Source organism: Camelus ferus, chromosome 18 (assembly GCF_009834535.1).
Source record: "Camelus ferus isolate YT-003-E chromosome 18, BCGSAC_Cfer_1.0, whole genome shotgun sequence".
Lineage (NCBI taxonomy): Eukaryota > Metazoa > Chordata > Mammalia > Artiodactyla > Camelidae > Camelus > Camelus ferus.
The window spans coordinates 19,460,150-19,478,388 of NC_045713.1; the positions used below are offsets into that span (position 1 = coordinate 19,460,150).

The following is an 18,239-nucleotide window of genomic DNA, read 5'->3' on the forward strand; positions in this document are numbered from 1 at the left end:
GGGATACATAAGCACCCTTTGGCAGTTGGTAATGGTACTTTGAGAGCCTTAGAGTAATATCATAAATTAAGAATTAAAGTGTTAAGGTGGTGCTGGGTGTATTAAGAGGGACGAGCTGATGACAACTTAGGGGACTTTGCCTTTATAAAAGCAAATCCAAACATGGAAGGCCAGGTAAGAGAAGCTTGTAGTCAGGGAGGAATGACTATATTAGGCAACATTTGCATAGTGCTTTATAATCAACACACAGTACACACACCTACTTGCATTTAATACCGAAGATGCTCCAAGAACTTGCAGGATTTGCCCTAAGTTATGCAGCTGTACTCTGGAGCTGGGGCTGGCTCTCACCTAGTGTTTTCTCTGCCAGGCTGTGGCTGAGGACCTCTCTCTCAGTGGTAGCAGTGGTTCCCATGAAGCCTGTGAGTTCTCTCATTGCTCATGTAGAGAGCACCTTTTCTATGTCCCCTCAGCCCTGCTTTGGCGCACATTCAGGGGGTTGTCTGTACCCCAGATGGGAGCAGTACTGGAGCACATTATTCTGGGCCCTGTCCTCTTCCTCTTATTTCCCACAGGAGTGATTTATCTTCTGATTCATCTGTGATGGGTGCACTGAGAGGAGGTTGGCACGATGGCCCACATGTGCCAGGTGCAAAGTCACTATCAGAACACTGCCCAGCTTTATGCTTGTGTCTTCTCACCTGCTTACCCTCAGGAGAAGCTTGTCTTTCTGTGTCCCACTTCCAATCGTGGCTTCTGTTTGTTTTTTCAGGTTTATTTCTTCATTTTATAAGTTAGACCAGGGGATCCCCAAACACAAGTGATGGTGGTGGATATGGATATGGCATACTGTTTAGTTCAGGTAAAGGAGTCGGAGGAGGAGGAGCAATTCCTGCGGGTAGAAGTGGCGCTGGTAGAGCTGGTGGTGGGGAATGGCCCTCTACCTGTCTGTGGACGCGGGCAACCTGTGAGTCCATGCTCCTGGGTTTCAGGCTGGAATTCTGTTCCAAGGTCTTTGCTTTTTCTATTCCTATTTTTGCAGCTTATCTTGAGTCTATGTTTGGGTTCTGAATTCTTCATTTTTCTATCAGAAGTGTGAAATCAGTGTCTTATTTTTGTCTGTGCTTGAACTCTGTCCACACCTGGGCATTGCGTGAGCTGTTGATCACGCTCTTTGGTTTTCTTACAAAACTGTGACCTGGCTGAGGGTGCGTGCAGGCGGGAAAGATCAGCCTGCACCCAGTCGTGCAGCTTTGGGCCACCCCGGCTGCCACACCTTGGATCCTGGATAGGCAGCCACCACCTGTCCCCATTACCCCCGCTTCTCTGCCTTGTTCCTGGGAGAGGTGGTGGGCCAAGTCAGTTTGGGAGCGGAAGGAGGTTGCAGCTTTGCCAGTCATGAGAAGGACGTTAGATTTTGATCTGTTCTTGGTCTCTTGAGGCTATGTATCAATGAATAGAACCAGGACAGGGGAAAGGAAGTGATTATGCTCCCCCAGATTCCAATAGTCTGTAATACAGTCTGGAGGTTTTTACCAAAATTTCAAACAAATGTTATTTTAACTGTTATTTAAAATGCTAGTTCTGTCTGGGAGTAATTCAGGATAAAGGTGGTATGGGTTTTATAAGAGACTTGCTCTTAAACAGTGCATTTGGTAACAGCAACTGAAATGAAATTATTTACATAGGAGTTGTAGCATTAATTGTGATTCAGATTTGCAGCATGTTCTTATGGTGGTCTGTCAACCTCACACCCATTTGTTAACCTGATTTCATCAGATGCAAGGTAATGCCAGCTTATTCATCATCCTTACAGCCCTTAGAGCAGAGCTCCTGTGCTTTAAGGGGTAAAGGAGCCATTGCTGGGAAAGGGGTCTGGTGGCCCTGCCTGGTGACTTGCCCAATAGCTAGTCGATTTTGGGCAAGATCCTCTCTCTGAGCTTCATTTTCCCCATCTGTAAAATGAGATTGGACTTGCTGTTCTCTGGGGTTTGCTTATTTCTCACTTAAGATTCTGTGATCCTGTTTTAGGAATTCTTGGGTAGCATGCCTTGCGTTAAAGTGCTCAGTAAGTATCTTTTGGAGTTTAATTGTCTAGGCATGCAGATGTAAACACTCATCCTCCTGGGATGTGTACCTGGGAAAGAGAAGCAGATGGGATTGTGGAGAGAGAGCTTATTCTTGGCTATATTACTTATTTATTTTAGACAGTTTCTTGCAGAATAACTATTTTTATCATTTGCTTTTTTGGCTGTCTAATCAAAGCCTTCTGACTAGAATATAAATAAATAAGCATATAAATTATATGTATTTTAGCTCTTAGTAGGTTATGGTTGTTGCCCAACCAACAGATGTGAAATTTTTAATGTCTAGGGTGTGTAATACTCTTTTTCAAAAACAATGTGCAGTAATAAATCTGGCATCTGAGAGAATCAAGTAATCCTCTCCCTCCTGCTGTACTATTTTTTCACTTTTTCTTTCCACTTTGGCCATCTAGCTTGGAGCAGTGAGGAGCAAGGTGGAGGTTACCAATCCAACAGATGCAATTAAAAAAAACTTTTTATTTGGAGAAATTTCAAACTGACAGAAGCTTTCAAGGAAAGAGTAGTGCCAAGAACACTCTTATACTCTTTACTCAAACTCGCCTCTTGTTAATATTTTGCCATGTTTGTTTTATTATTTGCACTTTCTAGGTGTATATATATGCACATACATATATAAACACACAATATTTTCTGACCATTGGAGAGTAAGGTGCCTACATCATGGTCCATTGCCCCTATATAGTATATTTCCTAATAGGGATGTTCTTTTACATAACCATGGTGCAATTGTCAACTTTAATTAATTTAACATTGATTCAGTACTTGAATCTAATCTACCATCTGTATTCTAGTTTTATCACTTGGCTCATTTGTGATCTTTATAGAATTTCCCTCCAGTACAGGATCTAGTCTAGAATCAGGTATAGCATTTACTTGTTATGACTCAGTAGCTTTCTTTAGATTTGTTGGAAATTTTTGAAACCAGTGCATCTGTCCGTTGGTAGCTAATTGGTACTTCTTGTTTTTATAGATTGTCCAGTAGTACATGAATAGGTTTTTCCCAGCATAAAACACACTGTCCTCTGTGTACAAGATGTTTCCTCTAATTGGTCCCTGTGGGGACAGAATATGCTGCCTTGACTTTCTCACTACCACAGTGGGACCAATTGGGCTTTCTGGCCCAGACACCTGGCAGTCAGCCTGCTCCTAACTCATGGTCCTCAGCAGTAAACAGATCCTTTTGTTCATGAAGGAGACAGAGAATCTGACTGGGCACTTTATGCAAACCCAAGAAACACTAAGGGGGAATGTCTTGCTGTTGCCAACTTTATGGTAGTTTTAGACTAAAGCAGAAAAGTGCCTTTTAATGATTAGAATTATGTTTAGGTGCTGCCAAAGTGTACATTTAATCAAATATTAAGTATTTGCTTGATGATATCATATGAAGTTACGTCTGTAGTTATTCTCAGAGGGCAAATATGCTCAGCTTTAAGCTGTAGGCAAGACAAGAAGGAGACAACATTTCCCTTTCTGAGGCAAATGTATATAACTTGAACAGTTAGTTCCAGTCGTGTGTTCATAGAATTGTGGTGAGTGCGTCTGCCCCAGCCTTGCTTTCCCGGAACATGGTGTGGCTCTGTTTCTTTCCTTTAGTAGAAAAAAAATTTTTTCCCTGCAGCTTTTGTGTCTAACTTTCAGAGTTAATTAATTCAATGTATATCTGTAACCCTAGTCTCCCGTTGGTCTTTAAGCGAGGCAGTCAACATCCCAGGGCCTTAGTGGCTGCACTTCTGAGTGATAGACTTTGAAGATTTGGCTGGTTTCACCAGTTTGCTTTTAGAGAAATAAAGTGAGTTTTCTACTTCATCATGACGTATATAGTTTGTTTTTTAAAAGGACAGTCTCTGTAGGTTGAGACACAAAGAGCAGCCACAGGAAAGATGGGAAGAAGACTTGTTCTGAGTATCATTCTCCTGAGTGGGGCTTCCTTTCTAGTGTTTTGAGCTGACTTCAGGAGGGGATGGATAGATGTCACGTTGATTCCTATTGTGTCTTATTTAAGCTTGTATTTCATCTCATACTTCTCTACAGGCCTAAAGGCCAAAGAGATTTTTCCCGTCATCTGTTTTCTTTGCAGCGGTGAAGGGTGTAGGGAAGAATGTGAATGTTCTTTTGAGAGTTTAGACATCCATGATAATCCTGTTAGCTTCCAGAGAGAGTTTATATGAGATTGGATTTCTTTGTTAATGGCCTCTGTTGTAATACACCAGGTATGTTTTACATACTTTTAAACCTTGGTCAGCAGTCAGTATACAATCACTTTGCTCAGAAACCTTCTTTATATATAAGCAAATAGAGTAATAAAACTATTTTAGATATGCTACAGGAATATTTGAATTGTGACTGGTATTCTGGCCCTCAGTTTTTTAGGTTTAGTATCCAGGAAGCATGAAGCTGAATACAGAAGGCTCATGTGATTTACCTCCTTGAAGGACAGACAAAATGTGGCTCCTGGAAAAATGGCAAAAAGCTTGATAAAAGCTTGTATAAAAAAGGGTCATCCCCCTCCCCTCCCCCCCCAGCACCAATTTTGGAAAAAGGTTATGATTTGGAGAGGGCTGTTTTAGAGGCAGTTAGGTAAAACATTACAGATTTAATCAGGATTTGAGAAAACTCATCTAGGTATCTTGTCTTAAGAGTCAGCATCATATCCACCTTCAGTCTCAGTGTTTTTAAGATAAATTATTAGCAGTCTTCTGTTTTTCAAAACATTTTCATTGAGTGCTTTTGAGCAAAGGTCATTATGGTCAGAGCCCTTGGCGTGGGAAATCTAAACAGAGTCATATGTCACTTGAATTCTGAGGAATTACCAGTATTCCTGAGAAACTAAAACTGATACTGACAGTCAGCTTGTTCCTTTTGCTCTTCTGAATTTGGCCTGTAAAATATTTTGAGTACCAGTTTATATTGGGTGTTATAGGAAATACAAATATATTAGGCAGAATCTCTTTCCAATTTATGTTCTGGTTAGAACAGGCCTGATATCTATGAATTATTAACTGTTACAGATACGACTTTCAACCATTACTTTATTCCTGGCATTATGTTTTACTACATGCTTTACATAGCTTATTTTATTTAATCCTCAGAACAACCAACCCCATGTGTTAGGTTCTCTTGTTATCCCCAGTTCACGAGAGGAAAAGGAGTGACAGTAAATAACAAGGCCAGGGTTGAGGTGCATTCTGATTCAAACCCAAGGAACCTGACACCAGAGCTTGTGCTCTTTAATTGTGCCTTTCTGGAATGAGCAGAAAGCAGTGCCATGGGCAAAATTCTGATACTGGTTACAAGAAGAGACAAAAGATGAAAACAAGGAAGGGATCTGTGCTGTAAACTTGGTAAGAAGTTTCATGAAGGTTGAACTATGAATTGCAGACCCAGGAGTAAACGCAGGATGAGAGTAGACATTTGTTATGATACTGAGTATCGAGACTGGAAAGATGGCTTCCTGTGGTGAGTAATGGTAAATTAGGCGTGCTGTCCTTCCTTCCTAGTAAACTCTGCATTCTTCAAAGCCCAAAATGTGTTATCACTTTTGCGAAGCTTTCCCCATCTCCCTCAGACAGGGTTCTATTTGGGCTCCTGAAACCTTTTATATGTGTGTCAGTACTATGCCATGTAAACTGTCATATTCTACATTTTTCTTCATAGGTCTCCCCTTCTTCCTCCGATCATCTCCATTTCTTTGAAGTAAGGAACAGTGTTACTCATCCTTGTATTTCAAGGACTTAATGCAGTATCAGTTACTTAGTGAATATTGATTGAGCTTACTTGTTTGTTAAATGAACAGCTGAGATTCTCAGTTGGTTCAGATTTAAAACTTCTTTATAACTAGGTTTAGAATATATGGAGTAGAAAATCTGTTTAGGAGAATTTAATTGGTAGTGAAGTACAGATTGGAATTGGGAAAGCTGAATTCAGTGTGACTAGGTAAAAGAAGTTACAGTGATCTGGGCAGGAGGTGATTAGGGCCTGGTAGAAGTGGTGGTGAGGGAAAAGGCACAAATCTAAGAAATAGTGTGAAGTAAGAATCAGCAGACCTGATGACATTTGTAGGGAGTTTAAGGGATATGGGGAAGAGTCAAAAAAGATTTCAAATTATGTGACCCTTCCCCTTCTTTCCAATTTTTCTTATAATTTATTAGGTGATTGTGAGTCTTGGTTGACTTGGTAGTTCCATAACAAATTAATCAGTCATATAGTGTAGGTCTCTGAACTGCTGGACCATGAGCAGTGCAATAGAAAAGCAGATAAAGTCAAGGCACGCCCCACTTGGCAGATTTTAACTCTTTCTGGAGCAGAAAAAATATTTTAGATATATACATAGCTCTTCAAGAGTGTATATATTCTGGAGCCAAAGTTTAATTCATCATCCTGCCTAAGGATTTTAATTTGCTGTTGAAGTAAGCCACGTAACTCTTGGGGAAGCAAAGACTCATAGGATTGTAGTACTTTCTGTTGTTACTCTTGCAGTTTTGAAGACAAATAGGTGATGGTCCAGGAGTCCCACGCTCAGACTTCACCTATAGGCCCCGACCCTGCTCTTAGCAGTTGTACTAATAGAGGAAAAACACAATTTCTAAAATCAGAGCCTGCAAATACCAACCTGAGCGTTAAAAATAAGTATTAACATTAAGTTTTAAAAATTCTGTATATATACTTACAGAAGAATACAGAAAGCAATCATCCTTGTGTAACTAAACATTCAGATCAAGAAAATAGAGTATTACTCCTCCCCAAAGGTTAACCGCTATTCTGATTATAACACCATGGATTCGTTTTGCTTATTTTTAAAAGGTTAGCATAAAATGAATAGTGAAGAATGCGTTTTGGCTTCTTTCACTCAACATTGTTAGATTGATGCATGTTGTTGTATGAAGTAATATTCGTTCATTCTTGTTGTCTTACATTATCTTCCTGATGAATAAACCACAGCTTATTCCACTGGTGATGAACACTTGGGTTCTTTTGACTTTTTGGGTATTATGAGTAATGGTGCTGTAAACATTTGTGTACATTTTTGGGGGTATACATGTACAAACGTCTGTATTGTCAAGGAGTAGAATTACAGAGTCATAAAATATGCATATGTTCATTTTCCAGAACGGTTATACCAGTTTATACTTTCACCAGCAGCAGTATGTGTGTGTCCCAGTTGCTCAGCATCCTCACAACACTTGTTACTGTCTTAAATTTTAGCCATTCTGATAGGTTTGTAGCGCTATCTTGTGGGGGTTGTCTTGTTTTGTTTTGTTTTTAATTTAGATTTCTGTGCTGACTGATGAAATTGAGCACTTGTTTTATGTATAGGCTTTTTGAATATCCTCTTTTATAACTATTTGTCTATCAAAAAGTTGAGTCACTTATCTTTTCCTCATTGATTTGTAGAAGTTATTTTATACTCTGATAGGAGTTCTGTGTTACCTATATTGCAGATATCTTTTCCCATTTTGTGGCTTTCTTTTACACTCCATTGTGCCATCTGATGAATATTCTGACTTATCAATCTTTTCCTTTATGATTAGTGTTTCCAAGAATTTTTTCCCTACCCTAGGATCACGAGGATGTTCTGTATTATCTTCCAGAAGCCTTAATGTTTTACCTCTCACATTTTATATCTACCATCTAACTGAAATTTTTTTGTGTGAATATGCTTCACTTGGTTTAAGTTGACCTTATCTTTCCTTAGTTTAGCAAGATCTGGGTCTTAAATCCCAAGTACAAGCTAAGAAGCAATCACGTGTGTCTGAATCCTTACTGTTCTGCATAAATTAGTCAATACAGTGCTTGAATAGCTTTTAGGAATTGAAACCTTCTCTTCCTACCATACCATGGCATTTGGTTTTTGTTTCATGCCTTTGTGCTTTTATTACTTAAAAGTGTAGTCTGTGTGGAATATTACCATGTATTACTTGCCACTAATTTCTTAACCCACTGCAATCTGCTTCAGTACTTGCTTAAAACAGCGGTAAAGAGCCTAGTGGCCTTCTTGCCAAATGGCGGTAACTCTCCAGTGATACTATCCTTCAGCCATTTGCAGGTCTTGAATGTATCCTTTGTCTTTATATCTCTGTTCTCATTGTATGACCTTGGCAAAGTCTCAGCCTCCTTTTCTTCTGAAACTTACATAGTTTTGTTTTGAAATCCAGTTGGAAAAACCCCATTAGATATGACTGGGACAAAGCCCTTACACCTGAGGGCACAAATCTCCAGTTTCAAGGTAGGCCTGACCACTTTTGTTGTTTTGCTTTGGTCTGTTTTCATTTGGTATCTGAGACCAAACAAAAATGATAGCAGCCATAACTATGAATTAGATAACTCCTTGGAGTTTACATAGCAACTTTACGTGGAACACTTCATTTGATCCTCTTAACACCCTGTGAGGTAGGCGTTTGTACTGTAGTTAGAGAAGTGATTGAAAATGCAAACAGCACATTATTTGTTCTTGTTGAGAAACACCTGGTGATGCCATGGGATTATTAGGTTTTGGAGTTTCCTTTTTCATATAGCCATCATTTGATGAGAGCATCATCCCTGTGATTTTTTGGGGTACTTTTGTCTTTCCACTTCCTGTGAGAATGTTAGCTTCTTGGGTTGGGGCGGGGAGGGTGGGGTTGATGGGACTGGGAATGGACGTAGAGTTGGAATCTTTGGGGAGTCAGAAACTTAAGTCAGCAGCCTTTGATGTATGGCCGTATATATTGTAATACTTTCTGTTGTCACCCTTGCAGCAAACTTTTTAAAAATAGCAAACCTTTTTTTTCGGATGAAATGGTACACCAAGTTGATTTATGAAACAGACCAAAGCATTCTTTTATTTATATTAATTCATTTTAGGAATCTGAATTTATAGCACTTACTTAGAAAGTCTGTCAGTGAGAACAGTGAGGCTGTTTTGATCAACACAAAAGCTTGAAACAGGTTAAAAAGGATTGCAGTCCTATTTTTGTCCCACATCCCAGTTATTTCTGCATTTGAAAAACTGTGCAGTTTGTAATAAAACAGCTTAGCTTACAATTCAAAGGTATTTTTTAGTTGAATGATATATTGGTTTGACAAAGGACTGATATTTAACATAAAATTCAGACAAGACAGTCCCTCAGACTAACAAGTGCTTGGACAATAATTCATCCCTCAACATGTCAGAAGTCTGCTATCATTGCACAGCCGTCACGATGACTGCAGCATGGGAGGGACAGCTGTGCCTGGCATTGCTTGAACGTGGCCCCCGTGTGCTGTGTAGTGTGCTTAACGTGTGCTCGTTGATGTAGATGGGCTGATACAAGCCTGATTCAGCCTCTATAATTAGTACCAGTCCTAAGAAGTGCTGGTTTATCCACAGAGATGGTCCAAGTTCCTTAGTGTCCTCAGCAGCCAATTACCAAATGGAGGCCCCTGTAATATTACAGTTTGATATGTGACACATTTGAGTGTGGACTTGTTTTAAAACACAGTTTTTATAGTTAGCTTCCATTCTGGGGTCAGTGGAGTGAGTATGCGCAAGATGGGTGGGAAGAAGGAAATGAAGAGACAATTAAGAAATCAGAACTGCGGTTGGCTCTTGATTATCTCTGGGCACATTAATGCCTGTGAGGATTCAGAAATGGTTTGGGGATGCTCACCTTTTTGCAGACTAGTTGTGTGAAGGAGTGGTGACTCAAGTTCATTGCTGTACCTGATGTCGCCTACTTCAGTGAGAGAAGAGGAAGTGGATTTGGGGGTCCACATGGTAGAGGGAGAGGATGAGCCTTGGGAAGGTCGAGGGCCCCTCTCCTCTCATTGTCCACCTGAGCGGTTCTGTTGGAGAGTCCGGATGTCTGTGGGCCAGTGGTTGGGAGGCACTGTCTAATTTTGAGTCCTTGCTTGGCTTGGCTCTTAGATGCACCTTAATCTCTGTTGGCTGTTCATGTGAGATGAGAGTTGAGTGGATGTTGGCTTTTGAAATCCCTTCAAAAAACCCCAAGAATCCATGCAGCAGTTTGACTGCAACTGCTCTGAATCAAATATGGCTGATTATTCAGACACTGGGCAAATATTCTGTTGATGGATAGTCTATAAAGCACCCTCACCTCCCTGAATCTCTTCACTCTATTCAGCCAGGGCCAGGGGCTGTAATTTGCTTTCAATATGTTTCTAGAATTACATTTTAAGTAATTTGCTCCTTTTTCCTTAGCATAAATCATTGAAAATCGATTGAATTTATAGAGTGTACTAAAACTGTGTTTTGAGCCAGCCAGGAAATTCCCTGCAATTTTTCTGGCTAATCTCATGTATTTGAAGAATGTTGAACCAAGGTATTTTTGAGGAAGTAAATTACTATGGCTATTGAATGTGACCTAGAAGGAACTGAGGAACAGTAGAACGGAAAATACAGTTACTAATTTTTTTTGCTTCCAATTCCTTTGTTAGGCATCTGAAGAAGCCTCTCTCAGGGCATTGGAAAGTCTGATGACAGAGTTTTTCCATGACTGTACAACCAACGAAAGAAAACGGGAGATAGGTAAGTCAAGTGTTCAGTTGTAAGGAGTCACCTATAATGAAAGGGCCCTAGTGGGGAGGAAGGAGTTGGTAGCCTTGACTGGTCAAGCCTGCAATTTTCACCTTGAATTCTTGCTCTTTTTGCTCCGGTCCTGCTGGTTGATGGCTGTGAGGTCCACAAACCTCTCTGCAAGGGTGATGGTCCATGGAGCCCACTATAATCCATAGTGATGAATTTTCTTTCCTTTGGCCACGTGTGAAAAACAGTCCCCTGTCTCTCGGCTTTGCTCTTAATTTCAGCAATGTTGAGCTTTTATAAGAAGTCTGTGATAAATTAAAAAAAAAAAAACCCTCATGAAAGTGTCAAAACAAACGTTTTTGGTGTGTAGAAGTGTAACCTGCACCTCATCTAGTGCCCAGAAATCCTTTAATGGGTATTACCTTTGGGGCTTCTTGCTTTTTCCTTATCGCCACTGTTATTGCTCTCATTCTGCAAGTTTTGATGAACAAAGGCTTCAAACAACAGAGAGGTGTAGGTATGATAACTTTAGGTCTTCTGGGAACCTCAGCACTTTGTAGAATCTTTTTTTCAATTTTGTAGTCACTGATAATGCACGACATTCATTAAAACATACTGTAAACTAGAAAGTGTATTCAAGTGTCAGATCTCTGCCTCAGGGACATGCTGCACTGAGGTCCTGGAGTAGGCTTTTTATTCTGAGTCCTCATTTAAACCCTGAACTTGAAAATGAAAAGTATTTTTCTTGATCCAAACCTGCAGGCTTTTCCCTGCATGTCTGACTGCTCTGTACAACCTTCATTGTTTTCACCTCTTTGGAGGCCTTTTTCTGTGTCTCCAGGACTCTGCAGACCCATTTCTCTCCACGTGGCTTCTTTAAGTCGTATTATCCAGCTAAGTGTTATGGCTAAGTTCTGCCCTTGGTCGGGAGCTTGATTAGGGTTTGGATTTTCAGGTGGCCAGTAAACCTTTGGCTGCAGCCCATTTTCCCTTTCATCCTTTGAGCATCACATCAGCTCCTGGTAGATGCTAACTTCTTACCTCTTTTAATTTTAAATGCGGTGGTCTCTTTTGGGCCTGCCCTGTATATATCTTTTTTTTTTTTTTTCTTTTTCTGAGACTGTGCTGTAGGGAACTGGAGCATTGATAAACAAGGGATACTGACAGAAGCTGAGCCCAGTAGATGATCAGGCACCTGGCTTAGAAGATCCACTCTGCTTGCTTCTCTAGGTTTTCTCCTATTACTCAGTTGGGCTAACCCTCCTCCTGCCCCCAGAGTGATCCCTTTGTTAGTTTTATGCTATCTGTTACCTTTTACTTACAGTAAAAATGTCACTGGTGCTTTCTACCAAAGAGGCGAAGGATCTTTGCCTTACGTTAGTCTGTTACATTCCAACGCTAATTTCTCTGAAGTCCTATTTTTAGCTTATAATTGATATGCTTTTGGTTTTTCTCTTAAATTTTGGTTTACAAAGCAGATATTGCTCACGTTCAGCATTCATGAATTAAAAGCGGAACCTTTTTAACATGTTCCTATTCTAATCTGATTTTAAAACAGTTTTAAAGTACAAATATCTAATTTAAATGCTGACTAAGGGGAATCCGGGGGTTTGATAGTGGGCATGCCTTAGTTTAGTTCTCTTTGTACCTGGTCTTCATAGCTTCGAATGTGTAGGCTGGAACTGCTGCTTGCTTCTTTTTTCATGTCTTAGGATAAACTAAAGGCTTTCCTAGCTAGGTAGGAGAAAGGAGGGAGATCTTTTATTGTAGGGGCTCCACCCACCCTCCACCAAAGTGTGTTTTTAGTGCTCTAGAGATAGAGCTGTTAGGGAACCTCAAGAAACAGTCTGATCATTTTAACAGTGGAGATGGGTGAAGCATCAAAGAGGAACAGTGATTTGCTTGGGCTCAGACTCAGTGAATTAGTGGTAAAGTCTAGGACAGAGTCCAGAGTTCTTTATTTCCAGCCAGAGATCATTCTCTCTGGTTGGACTTCACCTCTGGGATTCATAGGAACTTTTGCTTACTTAAAAGAACACGCCATCAGTTTCCTTTTATGGAATTTGTAATGAGACTGTCTTGGTGCATTTAGCCTAAGTTGTAGGATGCTGGGAGAGCAGTAACTTTAGGATTAGAATGGCCTGCTGTGCTTGCTGCTTTTCCAAGGGCTTCCTGTAATTTCTCAGGATTGTTGCCTTTGTGTTATATTTCGTGACCAGCGCAGTGGGTCAGGGTGACTAAGGGGCAGCATGTCCAGAAACATGGTGACAGACTCTTCATGCTTGCTGTCTGTGGGTCTGGCTGATACTACCAGCAGTCCCGGGATGAGGAAAACCATTTCTAACTGATTTGAGGTGGACAGGGCAATCCCATGATTGCTACTCTTCTTTTTCACAGACTTTTTTGGGTGATATTTTTTAAGAAAACCAACCCAAATGAGGAGAGTTAGCCATTTTGTATTCTCTTACATTTTTTTTCCAATCCTGTGTTTATAAAGTTAGTTTTAATTTTTTCTTTCCCTACTTTTCTAGCCATCATCTTGTGTATGTGAGTGAGAACAGTGTTGAGTGGTGAGGAGATATATATATATAGTTGTACCCCAGAGGAAACAAGTTACCAATTAGCCATCATTTATAAGGTAAAGTGGTACTCTTACAACTATCTATCCACACATTAGGTTAAGTAAGAACTTCAACAGTGAAGGTTTCTCTGCCTAAAAAAGTGTCCATAGCAAGGTTATTGGTTTTTAGATGGCTGAATACACTGTCAGTGTTCATGGCTACCTCAGAGTCAGAAAAATACTGTATGCTCTGTCCTTTGTATCTTGAAGAATCAGCTGAATTTTGTGATTAGTTTTGATGTAATTTATATTATATCAAGAGAGGTGTGTTTACTATTTTATTAATTTCGTGTATTTTCATAGCCTTCTCTTGTTGCTATTTAACTTTTCCAGAGGAGCTTCTTAATAACTTTGCCCAGCAAATAGGAGCTTGGAGATTCTGCCTGTATTTTCTCTCCAGCACTAGGAATGACTATGTAATGATGTACAGTTTAACAGTTTTTGAGGTAAGTTGTCAGATAATTTTATACTATTCTGAAGAGTATTTTGTAAGGGGGTGGGAAGGGATTAATTGGGAGTTCAGGATTTGCAGATCCTAACTAATATATATAAAATAAACAAGTTCCTACTGTATAGTACAGGGAACTATATTCAATGTCTTATAACTGATGGTGAAAAAGAATATGAAAATGAATATATGTATATGTTCATGTATGACTGAAGCATTATGCTGTATGTCAGAAATTGACACAACATTGTAAACTGATTATACTTCAATAAAAATATATATATTAAAAAAAAAGTATTTTGTAGTCACATTGGCATGTCATTGGACTTTACTTTTGATGTGTACCTGGCTCGGAAATAGTAGCTCAGCTCAGGAACTTCTTCCCACATATCGCCTTTGTCAGGATATCTGGGTTTTCAGGGCACCTATCTTCAATACCAAAAGATAAGATGGAGTTAGGTCATTTGTGGCAACATATAACTTCTTCTTCCATGTTACCATTTAAAAGAGAGAGATAATTAAAGAAAAACAGTTTGGGAGGGGGGATGATACCCATTATGCCATCATCCCAACTACAAAAAGTTTTCATTTATATCAACTCTCTTGTAATCTTTGTCTTCCCATGCACACTTAAAAAAAAACCTAATTATAATCATATTGCTTATGCTGTTTTGCATTCTGCTTTTTTCCCCGCTTACCTTTATGTTACAATCCTGTACGTGGTTGTACTGTTATTCACCAAGCCGTTCTCCTATTTTTGGATGTTGAAGTTGTTTTTGTCATTATTTTTTGGTAGAGACAATGGTGTAATAGAAAGTTTTTGCACCTATACCTTTTTGTTTCTGTTAAATTATGTAGCTCATCTTTTTAGGAATGGGATTGCTGTATCATAAGATTTGAACATTTTATTACTCTTATTGCCAAATTGCTGCAAACTTTCATTTAAAAGCATAGTTTCTCGGTTGAGGGATATAGCTACTATTGGATGAAAACCAGTGTGTTTTGTGTATAGATTATTAACTTTAAAGGTGTATACTTGTTTTTCAGAATCTGATCAATAAAATGTGGCTTGGGGTCCCATCTCAGGATAAGATGGAAATCCGTAGCTGCCTGCCCAAACTCCTCTTGGCTCACCACAAAACCTTACCTTACTTCATCCGGAACAAGCTCTGCAAAGTGATTGTTGACATTGGCCGTCAGGATTGGCCCATGTTCTACCATGACTTTTTTACTAACATTTTACAGGTAAGGAGATACCTGTGGAAACCTTGTAAATTGTTTTTAAAAGTGATTATTTTCTTGTCTTGAAGAGGAGTTTTAAGATTAGCATTTTGCAACTGCAGTAGTGAGGTCATTGTGGGATAGATTATCTCATTCACTTAACTTTGTGTTCTTGAGACATGTTGTACCTTTGTGCAGTGGAGAAGGTGGTGTTAGGGGAACCCTAATCGCTTTGTTAACCTCTTGTAAAATTTTGTCCAGCAAAATTTGAAAGCCAGTTAGATACTGTGCCAGGTGTTGGGTGCAAGGATGTGGCCTCCAATGGAGTTTAGTGGGGTGATAGCTCTGCAAATAGTAAGTACCCAATAATGTGTTAATTACTATTACTGGAGTATTGTGCAGAGTGCACTGGTAGTACAGCATTTAGACTCAAGGAGCTGAGATGTTTTCAGTGTTGTTAGTGATGAGATGTGGAGTGGTAGAGTGGAGGCAAGACTGATGGGCAGGACCACAGCAGGAGGGGCCTTGCTCTTGCACGGGGCTTCAGTGTTTAATTCATAGTCCTTCCTTGGGAACTAATGAAAAGTTTGGAAAAGGGAGTCAACATGGTCACATTGTTATATTGAAGTGACAATTCTAGCTATAGTGTGGAGTCTGGATTGCAGAGGGGCAAGGCTGGAGCAAAGGAGGCCGGGAAGGCTGCTGTTGGAGAGGTCCCAGTGAGCTAAGGGGGCCTGAGCCAAGCAGAGGCCTGGCTGGTGGATGGAGGCAAGGCATGTAGGAAGCAGAATCAAGACGCTTTGGCCAAGGACTAGGCTGCAGGGATGTGGTGGGGGAGGACTCTACAGTGCCTTTCAAGTTCCTGGCTTAGATGGCAGATTTTCTAGATCAAGGATGAAGGAGGAGGAAATGGGTTTGGGTAGAAGATGGTGAATTCAGTTTGGCAGAAAATGCATTTAAGATTTGTTTGTTCCTTCTGTGCATATCTGATGAGACATTAGGAAGTGTGGATCTGGGGTTTAGGATTTGGAAATCATCAGAGAATAAGTGAGACCTAAAAGCCAAGAAGGAGATACTTTTCTTCATTTGAATCCCATGATAAAGTTGGAAATGTTTTTATGTAATTGAGGGAGTCTTGGTGTGCAGGGAGTGGGTATTAAGCACAGTTTATAGAAATAAAATTCTATGAAAATTGATTATAGTCTCAGTGACTGTAGGTTCTGAATTTTCCAGGAAACAATACCATTTCCTAATGTTTTGCTTGCTCTCCCTATGAAGTATTTGAATGATGCAGCAATTTAAAAAAAAGATTCAGCATCCATATTGCTTCTGTCAGATTGCCTCTCAAAGTGGCACAAAAATTCTTCATTCCGTATTGTTTTGTATAGTGATTTATTTATCTAGAAAGTTATAGAATTGATATCGTAAAGGAGAGTCATGAATTTCTTCCATAAACTATTTGTTGAATTCCAGCCATGTACTAACCAAGCACATATGGGGGGATATAGTAATGAACAAACACTTGCCTTCGTGGATATAGACCCAAGGGGGAGGCATCAGTAAATAATAAGCAAATAAATTCTTTCAGGTAGTTATAAGTATTGTGAGAAAACTAAATCCAGGGTAAGGAGGAGGAGAACCATACTTAGATGGGATGATCATGGAAGCATTTTCTGAGAAGCAGACATTTGTGCAGAAACCTGAGTAGAAGTGATGGAGTGAGCTGGTGGGCATCCAGGGGAGCAGTGTTGTGGGCAGAGGGAATCACAGTGCAAAGAACCTGAGGAATGGCAAGGGGGCAGGGAGCCTGGAGCAGTGGGTTAGGAGGCGAGAGGCTTTGCTGACTCTCTGATGACACTTGCTTTCACTCCAAGTTGACAAGCAGTTGTGGTCACTCTTCATGGCTCTCTAAGAGGGAGCCAGGAAGTCCTTTGGAGATGGAAAGGACCTAGAAGATTAGGGGTCTTGTGAATTCCTTCCTGGGTTGTTCAGTGGCACGTCTTGTGGGGAAGAGCAGTGGAATGTGAGCCAGACAGAGAGCCACAGCCCTACCAGCAGCAGTGAGGAGGAGCCGCGCTTTCCCCTGGCTAGGATCAGTTCCTCTGATGAAGAACAGGTTTCATCTGCTTGTGAAACATAATTAATGATAATAAATGAGAGTTTGGAAGAGCATTTCTGGGTGAGGTGCTAATGGAGATTTAAAAAAGGTAGTTGTCTTCCTCTCTCCCCCACCACCTCCTTCTGTCTAGCCTTCAGAAATGACTCCTTTCACCTCATGCAGCCCTCATGACTTTGAAACACCCCGTAGAGGAAGGAGTGCCGGATTGGGAGGCAACTGGTTTGCGATCTGTGTCCATTTTTGTCACAGATCACCTTGATTTTAGCAGCTCTTGCCACTTTCGTGAAACTCCATTTCCTTCTTTGTAAGATGGGAGGATTGGACTAAGTGATCTTTAAAATTCTTTCCAATTGTGTTATTCTCTGCTTCTTATTCATGCATGAGAACCAGTCAGTAGCATGAGAGCCATGTCAAGAAGGATTGGTGCTCAATTGCTGACATTTCTGATAAAGATAGTAAAGTAAATCTTTTCTTCAGGTATTGGTAAACACGACCAAATTAGTTCTGGAATCAGCTTCACCATCATTTAATCTTTTGATTAAACCATTTGAAAGATTTTTTTTTGCCTAATTCCATTATGTCTGCTTGTAGCCTGGGGTGCGTAGTTTTTTGTTTTTTAAAAAGTTCTGTAACATTTGGCTTGGGGACATCTGTGCAAGTTTATGCCATGATCGTGATGACTGCCATACAGGCAAAGAGGAGTTGATTTGGGAGCCGCAGAAAGATACTTGGAGTTCTGTGTGTTGGTTGTAGCCTTTCTAAGCCATTGGAGAAGGAAGTAGTTGAAGTCAGAACTGACCTTGTTCTCCCTACCTCCCCTCCACCTGCACCAGCACACATCACACCTTTCTAGAGACTGTTCTTCAGAGTCCTGAAATCTGCTGAGCTGGACCTGTGGTCACATTGTGCCTGGGGCCAGATAATAAAGGGGCAGACACTGAAAAGAAGCATAGGAAAGAATTGATGTTTCTTCTCGATTGAGTGGTGCAAGAAAAATTGTCAAACCTTTTCTGAAGCTGACACTAAGAACCTGAACTTGATCTTCAACCTAAAGGTGCTTATTCTCTATTAAAATAAATTGCAGAGGTTACCTGTGTTGTTACTTTTGTTGTGAGCTTTAATCATATATGTGAAGATAGTAAAAGGAAATCCTTTTAATAAAAAGCTTTCTGGACACAAAGCTAGTGAGAAGGAAAGTTACATATTTCATCAGGCTGTTCTTTCAA

At 40.1% G+C, this 18,239-nt stretch overlaps 1 protein-coding gene across 2 annotated transcripts in view; it reads left to right on the forward strand.

Annotated features, from left to right (window-relative positions):
* XPO6 (exportin 6) overlaps positions 1-18,239 on the forward strand; it is a 96,373-nt gene that overhangs the window by 18,364 nt on the left and 59,770 nt on the right. For both annotated transcript variants that reach the window (XM_032460580.1, XM_032460581.1), the window contains exons 2-4: positions 10,518-10,608; positions 13,559-13,671; positions 14,721-14,918. In XM_032460580.1, the coding sequence (XP_032316471.1) occupies positions 10,518-10,608; positions 13,559-13,671; positions 14,721-14,918 (402 nt within the window). The remainder of the gene's footprint in view (positions 1-10,517; positions 10,609-13,558; positions 13,672-14,720; positions 14,919-18,239) is intronic.